We start from the raw sequence: 14969 nt of genomic DNA, 5'->3' as shown, positions 1-14969 counted from the left end.
CTGATTTTGGTTAGACCATCGCTTCATGTGTGTCAATTTGCCTGTAGTGAATCACTTTTGTTGAACTGATTGTCAATGATGATAGTCTACCTGGTTTGTCATCTGCACGTGCTATCTTTGAGAGTAACCATAGAGTTAATAAGGAAAGCAATCTGCACGAATTAGAAATTGATAGGTGTGCTTAGTGCATAGTTGAACTTTGGTAGCTTTGCTAAACACAAAACTTCTCCATGGTTTGAGAAAAAGGCATGGTTTATTGAGAATTCCAGAATATTCCTTTGCCACCTCATTCATGGAGCAACCATGGTAGACCTTTGAGCGATGTATGACAGTGCCATCGTCGCGGTTTGACAAGGGTGGATTCGCCACGTCATGCGTGCCATGTCATCCTCATTTCTTACCCACTCAGGCCTATGCGACGAGGGGACACGGAGAGAGAGAGAGAGAGAGAGAGCAAGCATTTTACGAAAAAAAAAGAGAGAGCAAGCATCCATGCGCACGAGACTCATCTCCCGGCGTGCCTAGATTGGCGGAGCTGCCCTTTCAGCCTGTATCATGCGCCTGCGCCATGGCTATGGCGGAAGTAAGCGTCTCGGGCTCCAGTTTCGGTGGCTTATCTTCTCCCTTCAGCTGTGCTTTCTCCTCGACGCACCAGAATAGGCAAGTCCTCAGACAGCATCAAACCAGGTATTTGTCTCCCGTGCAGAAGAGACGACCGCCCGCCCCACTGCAGCTTCGACTTTGTGGCAGGTTCTTGAAGCTTATCCCTCAAGGTTGCTGGAGGCCGAGTCCCATGCGGAGGCAGAGCCATTTCCTTTCGAATCCTAGAAGCATGCCGTTGATACATGCTCTTGCACCCAGAACTACCTCGCTTTCGAGCCGATGCCAATGCCTCAGGAGTCAGGAGGAGAGCACCGGTCATATATCAAGTTTTCAGACGATGATATTGGAAAACAGAGGATCAATGCAGCTCGCCGTTGAGGAAGGTTTCAGAAAGCCTCTTTATTTGCAGGCCATGGGGCTGAAAGATGAGGCATATGTACCTGATGTGGCACAGTTGATATTGAAGGCATTTCTTGTTTCCATGGCATGCGCATGCACAGTGTTTCTGAATGGGACAGCATACGCTGTTGATTCTGCAACAGTAACGCTTCCTGCTGTCGCTCAGCAGACTCAGCATGCATTGAGTTTAATTTGGCCCACATTCATCAAAGTGATGGGAGTCTTCAGAGATCAGGGACTCCTGCTGTCTGTACTATTGGGATTGTCTGCATTCTTCTCAATGGCAGAAACTGCCATCACGACACTTTGGCCTTGGAAGGTTGGTTACGAGTTTTCTGACTATAGTGTTCATTGGGCCTTCTTTTCAATATACTTTGTACATGACTGGGTTTTGCCAATTTCACATGCACAGAATTTGGAAAATTTTGTAGAACCTGGGTAATACTGGTGAAGGATTTGCATTGAGATGTTTCCTCCATGGCTTGTTACTGGCAGGGTGTATGTTATCTTAAAACTTCTGCTTGTTCCGAGACAATTAGAATCCTTTGAACTTATAAACATTTGATGCAAAGTTTTTCACTGATATTTGGTTTGCCATCTCTGATATCCTGATAGGCACAAACATTCCCTGCGATTCCTTGTGCAAGCATGCTTAGATGTAACTTCATAGTCTTTAACAGTAATGTGTATTATCATATCAATCGCTACATATGAGCATAATACTTGCATACTTTGTATTCTTCTTATACTTCCAATTCTTCAACTTAACTCAAGAGGATATATCTGCCCTTGGGATCTCAGACAAGCAACACTAGATCGTGTGCAGTGGCAAGGCCATGGTATTGTAAACATCAATTCCGCAACACTTATATAAATTTTGACAACCATTTGGAAACACATCTTGAAGGTTATGTTGCAGTAGTTAAAAGCTTGGGCTCACAATTGTCCTAAGCAACCCACATTTAACATACATGGTTTTCCCTTTGAAACTATAATAAATTAGTAATACATGACTTCAAAGCACAAATGAGTTTTATGTCATTGTGGGAGACCATCTCATTTGGTCAAATTAATTCAAAGCATGACCAAGTGTGTCCATTGGCGAACTCTATTGCCAGTTTCATAATTTATGAATCAAAATGTTTCGGGTGGAAATTTATAGAGAAAAAGTGGCACAATCCATATTACCTTGAATTTAAATATAACATAATCGACATTACTTCATTAAGTATTTTCCCCTCTAAAATGATGCCTCCCCTTTAGAAAGGATGTTGGTTCTCTCCTTTTGCAACTACTCTAGTTTGAGTTTTGTAAGTTTGGTTACAATAGGCTAAATGGCTTGAGATGCGTAGATATCTACAGGGGGCTGCTATACATTACAACTTCAAACCTATTGAATTGCTGAGCCACATAATTGTCCTGTATGTGGAGGCAAAGGTCTTTACATAGTCAACTCCAATCATTGAGTAAAATCCTTGGTAAAAGGCCTAGTCTTTCGCTTGTCCAATGGCACATTAGCTTGACACTTGTTTTTGTAGAACCATGGCACACAAATGTGCAACTTCTCTTATTGGAATCAAGCCGCTTTTTGCAAAGATCTCCACCTACCATGGTACATCCCTGCATCGGGATGGGCTGCAACATTGGCCCAATGACTAGGGTCTCAAAATAATGTGGAGCAATGGAAGCAAAAGATAGAGTTGTTGTAAACTCAAAGAACTGAACATGAGAACAATAATATATGAATTGGGAAAATGGAATCCATATACCAAAGCGCAAGAGTGTGTACAAAGGCACACGTTGTGGACAACCAGCAGAGTGCTCCTAGGCTTCCTTTTTCTAGTAGGATGTAGTGTGCGTTGTGCATGTATTGTATGATATGTGGGATCAAGGAGAGGTAGCTTTTAAATTGGCTGAAATAATGAAATATAGTAAACAGGTTGGCCAGCCATATTTATGGCTCCTGCTTAGAACACCTTCTTAGATCATGGATAATAAGCACAATAAAATATATAATGTAATGATGAAAGATCCACCATAGTACATAAAATAATGACAATTTGACGAGACCATGGATACCCAAGGAGTGGGTGACCAAGCCACCATCGAGGTGCCTGAGAAAGCCATTGATGTTGATGTCAATTGCACCAATGCCTGACCATAGAGAGTAGCAATAGTTGAATTTCGATGCTTGTCACGAACCAACTTTGTGGAAAGCACATTTTGACCATGGATTCCTTGCCTTTAGCCAATCGCCAAAGTGTCTCCATTAGCAACACCATCAAACTTTGGAGGCAGTTTTAAGAGAACAATCCCCACTATATGGGCTTGGGGAAGAGTGGACTGCACTTTGCGAAGCTGATCTTGGGTCTGTGTCACTCAGAGGACGGATGACTAAATCGTATGAGTTGCCTTGAACCGGATATAGTGCAATTGGGCATAGAGGGTAACAACTCTCATGGTTGATGGAGCCTTGTACAAAAGCTAGAGCTTCTTCTACACCTTGGGAGACGTCCTATAGCAAGTGATTGCTGAGAGGACTTCCTTTGAGATGCATCAAAGAAGTGCTGAATATACTTTGGCATCGTTGTTGTCCTTGTCTAGGATTGCTTCCTCATAATTGTCTTTGTTCCAATTGGCCGGAAGAGGAGAACTTGAAACAATGTACTAAAGACACTTTTGCCAAATGATGCTTTCATCACCACAATGTAGGCAGATAGATAGGCCCATGGCCTTTAAGCTCGTCATCAATGTCACAACACGGAGGAGCCATTGATAGATGATATGCATAGAAGATAGGTAGGGGTTTAGAAAGAACACTTGGGGGTCCTTCTGGGTAATAAGCGCAATACCAAGATGTCAGCGGTTCAAGCAAGAGAAATGGGTTCAGATTAAAGATAAGAGGAACTGAAGCAAGTGTAGTGAACAGAGGCATGGCAGTTGATATGTGGGAACCTTCCCTTTAGACTGGCTTTGGTATTTATGTAGGTGAAGCTGAAAATGCAGAAAAAAGGAAAATGTAGGCAAGTGCTTGTGCAAAAGAATGAAAATGGCTAAACAAAAGATGATGGTGGGGCTGAAGAAAATGCAAGCTCTAGCAGTGAAAATGCAGGGTTCAACATGGAAAATGCAAGCTAAACAGGCCAGCAGCCATAAACTGCTGTCTTGCTGTCAGATGAGCACACACCCAGGCCAGCTGGACCAAGACAGCAGCAAAAACACAATGATTTCAGCAGTCAAGAAGAGCAATCAGACCTGAAACAGCAGTCAAGAATGCAAACAGCACTAGAACCAAGACGCTTGGGCTTTGATACCATGTTAGAATAATGTGGAGCAACGAATGCAAAAAGATAGAGCTGCTGTAGACTCAAGGAGCTGAGTAGAAGCACAAGAACAGATGAACTCAAAGATAATGAACTTAGGAAACGGAATCCATATATCAAAGTGCAAGAGTGTGCACAAAGGCCCGGGTTGTGGGTGTTAGAAGTGGATGCAGCAATGGAAGCGTAGAAAATTGCTGTAATAGATTGTGTAACGTGAGTGAAGAGAAAAGAAGAAACACTGCAAAGGAAAGGAAAGAACATTGCACAGGAACGTAGAAATAAGAAGATGCTCGGGAAATGGAATCCATATACTAAGACAAGGAAGTACAAAAACAACGTCAGTCACTGGCTGTAAGGGCATTGGCACGGGCTCCCTCTCTCCACTAGTGTGTGCTATGGAAGTATGCAAAGTGATACAGTGAATGACACAAGAGGAGGGAGCGCTTGAATAAATAGGCCAGAAATATGCCATCAATATGATCAGGTTGGCTAGTAAATAAATGCCTAAATCACCATGAAATGACAAATATAAAATACCTAAAATCTCTAATTGTGCCCAATCTAGTGGAACATGCATAGACTCACTTATGAGTTGACATATCCACTAACACCCTCTCTTAGATCACGGGTGATTTGGTGTAATATAGTATACAATGATCATAGTACATCCAACAATGTCCATCAGATAGAACCATGGATACCCAAGTAGTGGGTGTGAAGAAACTGCTAGGGTTTGCTTTGAGGAAACATAGAGTGTATGACCATGACAGAAACACAAAGACACAGACAATGACGTGCAAAACTTGAACACAAAATGCAAAATGCAAAAACACAAACACAAATAGAGAGAGAATGAGAACTTTGAAATGAATGAATCAATGAAGTGAATGAATGCAAGAGTGTACAAAATGCGCAAGGGTAGGGTAGTAGAGTATCAGAGTGTGACGTCCACCAGTGATGGATCTCGAGTAATGTAACCACTAGTCGGAGATAAGAGTGTTGAATAACGAAGGGCAATAGGTTGGTCACCAAAACACAACAGTTAGTGCCAATAGCATGCTTGTCAATAGGCAAGTCACATAACTCCCATGTGCCATTTTATGAAACATATCCATAGGCCCTCATTGGGCTGATTTTTGCAGTCCATGAAGGGCTAACTAGCATGTTCAGTGAATATCATATCTCTACTAACAAAAATCTTGTTGGTTGAGGGTTGGTATAAGTGGTACCCTTTACTTTTTGCACTATAATCAATAAAAATGCATTTGATAGTCTTGTCTTCCAGTTTGTCTTTGTGGTGGTGGCACCAAAGCATATGCCTAATAACCATAGACACGGATATGTGACACCACTAGTTTCCGGCCATTCCAAGCCTCATAAGGTGTACATTTAGCCAATGCTTTAGTTGGACTGTGATTCAGCACATGTATTGCACACGTGCTAGCATCAAGCCAAAACTTTGGGCGTAGCTTATTGTGTGACAACATACAATGTGCCATTTCCATCAATGTTTATTTTAAAAAAAGCTACACCGTTTTGTTGAGGTGTACAAGGCATAGTACATTGATGGATAATGCCCCTTTCAACCAAGGAGGAGTTGAACTCTTGTGACATATATTCCCCCCCTCAATTGGTACGTAGTGTAATCAGCTTGCATCCACTGTCATTTTCAGCCAAGGCCAAGAATGTTTTAAAGCATGCAAACACTTTGGATTTGTGCTTCAAAGCATATGCCCAACAACGACAAGTCATGACATCAATAAAGATAACAAAGTACAAGTATCCTTCAATGGATTTGAAACACATGGGCCCACAAACATCACTATGCACAAACTGTAGTTTTTGATCAGCATGCATAGAAGCATCCTTGGGAAATGAAGCATGATGCATTTTGCGAAATACACAATTTTCACATACCTTGTGAGTAGGTGCTTTCAATGGAGGGAGATCGAGCACCATACTTTTGCTTTTTAGGTGAAGCAAACTCTCATAATTAAGTTGACCAAATGGAGCATGCTGTAACTCAATATCATCCACAATGGTAGCATCGACCTCTAATGCATCCTTTGATGCATTCCTCTCATATAAATCAAGCTGATAAAGTCCATTGTACAAAGTATCGGTGACAATGAAGGCATCCCCATCACTATAGTCATAGACATTGTATCGATCCATGTGGAATTTAACCACAAAACCAACACATGCAATGCTTGAAATTGAAAGCAAAATTTTCTTTTTACTTGGCACATACAAGAGCTTTTTGAGCATGATAGTTTTCCCTTCCACTGCAATAATGAGAATCTGACCAATGCCTTGAATTGCATACTAAGCATTGTTTGCACATACAATGGATCCCCCCTTTTGTACATTTGTATATGATATAAATAAGTCACGAAAGGACTTCATGTGCTTAAAAGCTCCACTGTCAAAATACCATTGGTTGCGATTTTCAGCAATTGAAAGACCATGCTCATGTGAGGAAGGATCATACGAACAATGTACAACAAAGGCATAAGATTGACCAATGTCCAAGCTTGCCAAATGTGCGGTTGCATTCTTCGCATTTGCTGAATTGTCAGCAATGCTCATATTTGATTTTTTCTTCTTTTTACTTGCCATTCTCTTTTTGCATTCTTCAATAGCATGCCCCTTCTTCGTGCAATAATTGCATCTCGTTTTCTTAGCACAATCATCTCTGGTGCTTGAGGAGTCTATAGAAAAAATTGCTTTGCATTTAATCTTTAAGTTTGAGGGCTGCCATGTCTTTCCTTTGTTTCAATGGCTGGCTGCAAATGCTTGATTATCCATACTTATATGAGAGCTATTCGGCCTTGATTGTTCTTCTTGCAACAATAGTAATACCAATGCATCAAATGTGCATGCATTAGTATCTCCTTTGGCAAGTAAACGAAGTGTGATGGCAAAACTCTAATAAGTATCAGGTAGATCACCCAAGATCGTAGATACGAGAGATGTGTTGGGAATGATTTCACCAATATTAGCAAGTTGCTCCGTAATGTCTTTGACATGTATAATGTATGCATCCATAAAATCACCGTCTATCATGTGCTCCATCTCAAACTGTTTACGCAAATAGGCTACATGAGCCTCATTGCGCATCTGATACAACAAAGTAAGCTTTTCCCAAGCATCCTTGGCCGTTATGCACGACCGAATATGCAGGATGATCCATATCTTGCACGAAAGTGCAATCAAAGCATGAGCTTGGGCATTACGCCCATCTCATTTCAACTAATTTACTATGGGAGGTGTAGGAGTTAAAGTGAAAGATCCACCGGTGATTATGGATTCCATGCCTTTGGCTAGACCACCAAAGTGTCCCCTCATGTGAACTCGAACTAGGAGCCAAGCTTGCTTGTTGTTAAATAGCTCGTCATGAACTTGGATGTCAATTCTAACTCTAGGATTTGAAAACTTACCAGATTTCGGTTGATATGTCAAGGAAACCCCTCTTCGGATCTTGTGCACTTGTATACTTGTATAGATGAGGCCTAATTGCCCCACCTCACCACCCTCTCACACATCCTCTTTGGCATTGGAGAGCTGTGAGGGATGTCCTACATCAGCTATACTAGCAAGCTAGAAGGGAGGTTCCTATAGCCATCGTGAGGGCTGTAGGGTAGGAGCCTAAACCTAGACTTGTAGATGAGGAAAACTCATTGAGAGAGTTATCATCCTTTGTCACAGTTCACACCTTCTTTTGTAAAAGCTGCTAATGTCTTGCAATCCTTCAAGAGATGTCCCTTCTTACCACAATAATAGCATCGAGACTACCTCTTTTGTATGTCATGCCTCTTTGAGATGGGAACAATTGGAGCACCCAAAGACAACATCCTCATTGAAACGTGAATCTCAACACAAGTCTCCAACATAGCACTTGTAGATGAGTAAACAATGTTTGCATGCTGAGTATTTGTATGAGAAGCCAAAGGAGCCATAATAAAGGAGATACAAAGAAGATGAGTAGAGGCAAGGGATCTTAGAGGGATAGATGTGTGCCAAGAATATAGACACTCACAAGAGTTTCAAGAGTTCAAGCAATAAAGAAAGCACAGATAATGGATCTACAGTATGTACTCAAGAACCCTCTCTAAAGTTGAGCAGTGAATCACAAAGGCTGATCTGAAGACAAGATGATTGCGATACAAAATAAGAGAAATCAGGAGAAATTAGACCAAATGCAGCCCGGAAAAGATGAAACAAAGAGTTGGCAGCAGCAAGAGGCTTGAAAATACTATCGCCCAGCCTGCAAAGGGTCAGAAACCTGGAAATGCAGATAGCTGATGCAAAAACACGGACAGAGTAAGCAGTAAATGCAACCATACAGCAGGTTAAATAGGTTGCCTCAGCGTTGAAACAATGCAGGAACAATAAATGTAGCTGGTAGGCTGCAATGCAGAGTAAAACACCAGAAAACAGGCCGTTTTGGCTCAGTAGATGTTTGCGAGGCTGTAAACATAGTTGCAGCCGTCCAAAAAGTCCAATCAGCATCAGAAAACTCTAAACACAGATCTGCAGAAATTAGCACTAGCACATCTTAGATTGCTGATCACAAGACAGTAGCAAAGCCCAATTTGAAATCTGATACCATGTCAGAAGTGGATGCAGCAATGGAAGCATAGAAAACTGCTGTAATAGACTGCATAACATGAGCGAGGAGAAAAGAAGCAGCACTGCAAAGGAAAGAAGTACACTACACAAGAACTCAAAAAGAAAAAGTTGCTCGGAAAATGGAATCCATATATCAAGACATGAGAAAGTATAGAAACAATGTGAGCTACCGGCTACATGGGCATTGGCATTGGCTCCCTCTCTGCATTGGTCCTTGCTATGGAAGTATGCAGAGTGATACAATAAATGACATAGGAGGAGGGAGCGCCTGAATAAATAGGCTAGAAATATGACATCAATATGATCAGTTCGGCCAGCAATAAATGCCTAAATCACCATGAAAATGACTAATATAAAATGCCTAAAATATCTAATTGTGCCCAACGTAGTGGAACATGCATAGACTTATACATAAACTGACATATCCGCTCAGAGTGGGCAACCAACAAACTGCTCCCAATCTCCCTCTCTCCACTAGGATGTAGTGTGCATGTATCAAACAATATATGAGATGGAGGAGAGGTAGCCTTTAAATAAATTGAAACAATGAAAACAATAAACAGACTGGCCAGCCATAATGATGGCTCTTGCTAAAAAATGCAACACACTCAAATATGATGCCCATACAATCATGATATGTACATTTCTAATACACGGACCATGAAGTTGCTAGCTATGAACATGTCCCATGGCTAGGATTGCTAAGGGGTCTTGTAGTATGTACATGCCTTAAGGGCCAAGGCTAGGGTGGTTAAAGAGTCCTATTAAAAGGACTCAAGGCTGTCCTCTAAAGCCTACCCTAGTGAATTTTATGGTCCCGTTGGCTTAATCATAACAATATGATCTTTTGAGATTATGCAAGGATTTGTATTTTCTAATACTTTCCAAAGTGGTAGATATTTGCTTGTTGTCTTGCTCTCTTCCATGTGTCATGGCAACATGCATAAAACTATTGGAAGCTCATCGGATTGTGATGATCCAAGCTCAACAGGCCTACTCCATTGGCACTGTTGGATAGGGTGGTACATGGTACTAGTAGTGGGAGGCATACTAAATAGACATGGGAAGCACATGCAAGTAGGTGGTGTGTATGGTGAGTTTTCCTTCTTACTTGATACTCTTGTGTGGAGGGGGTGGTACCAGATGTTAGTGGGGGAAATAGTCTCGAGGAGCACATGCAAATAGGTGGTATGATGTGCAAAGAAATACTTGAGCACCAAGGATCAACACAAATGTATGATAAAACATAGTGATAATAGAAGAGTGCAAAGGTGGAGAGTAACTCAAAGACAATGAACATTGAAGAACGAGTAATGGATGAATACGATGCTCAATGCAGTAAATATACGATGCAAGAGTGAATACAAAACCTTGAACTTGTATGTCTTTGAAAGGACTTGGGCAGAGGTGAGGTGGAGACTGTGTCGTACTCTGAACAGATCCTGAATCGCAGCAGCAGGCAGCCTCCAAATAGTGACCAGCTGCGGTAAATGGCAGAGAATAGCTATGCAGGCTGCATTGTCCCAAAAACGTAGGCTGAAGATGTCAACGACTGATCTGGCAGTGGAAACAACAGCAAACTGACAACGATCAGTTCCCAGAGTGATTATGCAGGCAGGACGGCAGCTATAGGTTGAAAATGCAGCAGTTCTAGAGGGCTGGTGACAGCTCACTGATGTTGTGGTAGCAGTCTGAGGATGGCTGGCAGCAAAATGCAGCTTGTTGTGTGCAAGTGAGTGAAGTTGCATATTACTGAAATTGTGATTTGTTGAGTGCATTTACAGCAAGCATATCATCATATAGTGATTTGGGTTCAAGTCACAATAATGCATCACCATTGGAAGGTATACAAAGAAATAGAAGAATTGCAATGTCTAATCTTGCAGCAAGGAGAAAATGTGGGTTTAGAGCAAGAAGTAGGTTCCTCTAGGCCACTAAATGTTGATGATTAGCAAAAAGATGAAGAATTTGATAACTTGTTTAAAGATTGTTTGAGGAGAGCAGCTGATATGCTTACACATTGGCAAAGGATCCTTAATGTTCTTGGTTTTTGAATTCTTCCAAGAAGGACAACAAGGGCAAAAAGAGGAAGTTGTCCTCTAGAGCTTTGGGACAACAAGATATATCAAAGGAAATGCCAAAACCATCTCAAGATGCTCCCAATGTTGTCAATGAGCGAAAGCAACTAGTGCCAGCGGGGCAAGACATGCAAATGCAAGGCCATCTTGGTAGTGCAAACGCATAGGATGTTCGATAGCTTGGCGTTCTTGCAATATGGGGCAGGTAGGATACCTAAGTGGTGGTACTATATTTCATGCTATGGTGGGTCAAGGACTGCATATGGGAATGCATGGTACAACTCTTTATGGTATGCCACAACCAATGCATGGAATGCAAGGCCCAATGTACTCGGGTATGGCAAGGCGCACATGCAATATGGGGCAACCAGGATATTTAAGTGGTGGCACTATATTTCATGCTATGGTGGGTCAAGGACTGCATATGGGAATGCATGGTACAACTCCTTATGGTATGCCACAACCAATGCATAGAATTCAAGGCCAAATGTACTCGGGTATGGCAAGTGGAGTGAAAACACCTATATATGGTAGTATTGGCATGATGCTTGGGGCACAAAGTGGCATGTATGGTAATGCATCTGTACCCCCTATTAGAGATTTATTCATCCCCTAGACAAGCATTGGTAGTGTACTGTTGTACAATTATGTATTTCTTGGATATAGGTCGGGTAGTTTACTTAGTCGTTTGGTGCTTTTGAGTAGTTTTGGGTAGTCAGATTGGCCACACAGGCTGTGTAGATACCACTCGGCATAGGCGTTTCAATGTAGCATTATTTTATTATTATTTGGTTTTGGGATTGATTATTTTATTATTATTTTCCCTATCTATTTATAGGTTGGCCAGCCTTTGGTCAACTCCACTTTGGTTTTTCAAGTGGGAGAGAGATCGGCTTACAGAGATACATTTGATAACTCGTGTACATATATGCCTTCTTCATTCAGCATTCATTGACTGCAGATTTCTGTGTTCTAGTGTCTTTTTTCACTCTTCCTCTTCACTTTGTGTTCATTTTCTTTCATTTGGTCATAGCTTCCACATTCCTTGCACTCCGACATGGTATTTGAGCAGTGTTGAAGGACTGATTGATTGCGGGCAAATTTGAACGGGAGATTTTAGTGCAACAAAAGTTTGCATTTTTAGCGGGAGGGCTGCACATCTATAAGAGATTGAGGCAAAGAGGTAGAGCGCAGGAAAGGAGTGAAGTTGCTGTTTTTCTTTGCAGGTTTTTGTTGTTTATGAAGGTTAAAAGGCTGTGTTTTCAGCCTTTTGGCACTGATTTTGAGTTTTCATCACCTTGATGGTTGAAACAAGTTTGGGACAAGCGAAGGAAGCCCTAGCAAGTTTGCTTTTTCGGAGTCAAAGGGGGCTGCCCTTGTTTTTGTGTAGGTTATTCAGGTGACAATGTCTTCCAAGATCAACATGGAGTTTTAGGCTATTATGGATCAAAAGATTTTTGTGTTATAGACTCTTCCTTCTGATAAGAAGCTTGATGGGGAGAATCACCTCATTTGGCAGGTAATGATGCTTGCCATCTTGTAGTCCTATGATTTGGTGAAGCTCGTGATTAAGGCCTTAGACTTTCTTATAGCTCGTGATGCCTCCAAGCTTTCTATTGACGAGAAAGTTAATTTGGTGAGGTACAAACACATTGGGAGAAACTCAATGTCCTTTCTATTTCTCTCTTGTACTCTAGCTGTGATTGCTTATACCAAACATTTGATTGTTGCTCAAGAGATATGGCTAGAATTAGACCAGTTGTACAATCAGATGACCATGATGAAGTGGATGCCTTTGGAGGTACAAATGGAGATGTTGAACTTGTCCAAGTCCACTTCCGTGTGGGAGTGTGTCAATAAGCTTCGGCGATTGTAGATACAGGTCCAGAACGTAGGGACAATGATTACCTTAGAGGACGCGGTGATAACTTTTCTGTCAGAGTTACTGCCTTGATTTAGTGCATTCTACTCTACCTTGATTGCTTTACGGCGGATAGATACCCTTAAGTGGGAGGAGTTTGGATCAAGAGGAATAGCTCAAAGGTCAAAATGCTCCCAAGTCGGAGGCATTTACATGATAGTATTTCCAATAGAAGGTGGGGAAAAAGAAGAATAATAAGAAGAAGAAGGATGAGAAGACCAAGCAAGATAAAGCCAAGGAGTTTAGTGTTGATGTTTGTGGCAAGATAGGTCATTGGAAGAAGGATTGCTGCGACAAGGATACCAAGAAGGAGAAACCGATGAAGGACTCATGAGTAGTGGTTGGTCGTTCATCAGCTGCCTTCCTCCATTTGGAGGTGATTGAGGATGCCCCTTTGATGGCCTTTGATGTAACGATGATGGCCCCCTAGCATTGTGAGTGAATTGTGGACAATGGCGCTTCTCACCACATGACTCCAATAGATGGTATTGATTGTATACGTCCGATGCAAGGGTAAATTCTCATTGGTGATAGCTCTTCAATCCGTATCAAAGGCAAAGGTAGTATACAAATGATAAGTAAGGTGGTGTCCAGACATGAAAATTTCTCTATGTGCTATGTTTAGGTTATCATATTTCCTTTAGCGAGCAAGATTTGTGCTCTTGGCCTTATGGTTGACTTTGGTAAGGACTGTTTTTGAGTTCTTGATGGAATTTCTCTTTAGGTTCTTTGTGCAGGTCATGAGAAGAATAGAGTCTAGAAGATGCAGACTTCATGAGCCTTTACTTCTCTTCTTCTTTCTTCATAGATTCAAAGCAAGCTATGGCATGCTTGGTTTGGCGACCTCAACTATGAGTACCTTTGGAAGGTAGCTCAAGATCAGCTTGTGCATAAATAGTGAGAGAGGGGGGAGAGCCACCCGCCATGTGTATCTTGCATCGTGGATCTTGCATCGTGGGCAAGCAGTATAGAGAGGCAAACGCAAATTCCCTAATGTTGGCGACAACTCCAGGAGGTAGGCGACAGGTAGAGAGGTTGGAAATAGGTGCTAGGTGATAGTAGACTGTGATGGAAGGCTTTGGTTGCGATCCTTCGTGAACGGGGTGTGGGCAGTAGAGATACGGCTCTTAAAACTTGAAAAACAAGATTAAGAGAGTGGTGGGCTGCATGCCTATTTATAGAAAGTTTGGGACTTTAAAAACAAGAGGTTTTTTTCATTAATTAAGTGTGTTTTGGGGTTGTTTAAGTAGGCTAATGCATTTTTAGCTCAACACCTGCTCTTAGGCTCAAAACTGAGCCATGAGAAACAAGCCCTTACTATTTATTTTTCTTGTATCCCAAGGTGCCCCATCCCAAAGCAACCAATGCATTAGGCAAAGGGTGCACATCGGCTGCCCAGGGACCTACCAAGTTTACAAAGATGATGGTTATCTTACTAAGGAATCCCTATTGATTACCCCAGAGAGGTTAGGGCATCCGACCGAGGGTGTGCGTCGGCTGCCCCAAAGGCCTACCAAGTCCTACAAAGGTGGATGGAATTCACAGTGGACTTTGTGTGTTGTTTTTTTTAAAATTAAAGAAAAAGGGCTTTTGGTGTAAGTTGGTCAAAAGATTTAGCATTAGTGATGGTTGCAAAATAGTTTTTGTCCTAGTGAGTCACTATGTCTCGAAGTACGAGAAAATAAGAATGGATAACCCCATCACCTTTATACAACAAGCAAAACAATCCCACACACTAACAAGGTAAGTGCCTAGGGATTCTTAAGGTTGTGCGTGTGTGCCAATCATATGGAGAATATGTGGAGAGAGAGATAATGTAGGAATCGATTAGGCACGAAGATCGAGGCAAATCGTCGTATGTGTAGTGAGAGACAGAGAGAGCGAAAGCAAGCTGTGTAGAGTGTGAGCACGTTTTTGATACAATGACGGGTGTACCTTTAGGTTTTTAGATATATATATATATATATATATATGCAAGTACAATGTGCTAAGGGTGTGTTCACACCCATGCAC

General features: G+C 41.7%; 1 protein-coding gene across 3 annotated transcripts in view; it reads left to right on the top strand.

Annotated features, from left to right (window-relative positions):
* The first annotated feature begins 422 nt into the window (after positions 1-422).
* LOC148038509 (DUF21 domain-containing protein At1g55930, chloroplastic-like) overlaps positions 423-14969 on the top strand; it is a 180299-nt gene continuing 165752 nt past the window's right edge. For 2 of the 3 annotated variants that reach the window (XM_087672859.1, XM_087672858.1), the window contains exon 1: positions 423-1321. In XM_087672859.1, the coding sequence (XP_087528985.1) occupies positions 569-1321 (753 nt within the window). In that variant the 5' untranslated portion in view covers positions 423-568. The remainder of the gene's footprint in view (positions 1322-14969) is intronic. The other variant, XM_087672864.1, reaches the window with a different exon arrangement.

This window comes from Lygodium microphyllum, chromosome 3 (genome assembly GCF_053477565.2).
Source record: "Lygodium microphyllum isolate KBCC chromosome 3, Lygodium_microphyllum_v1.1.10, whole genome shotgun sequence".
Taxonomy (NCBI): domain Eukaryota; kingdom Viridiplantae; phylum Streptophyta; class Polypodiopsida; order Schizaeales; family Lygodiaceae; genus Lygodium; species Lygodium microphyllum.
Note: the sequence above shows the minus strand (reverse complement) of the source record. Positions and strands in the feature narration are given on the sequence as shown.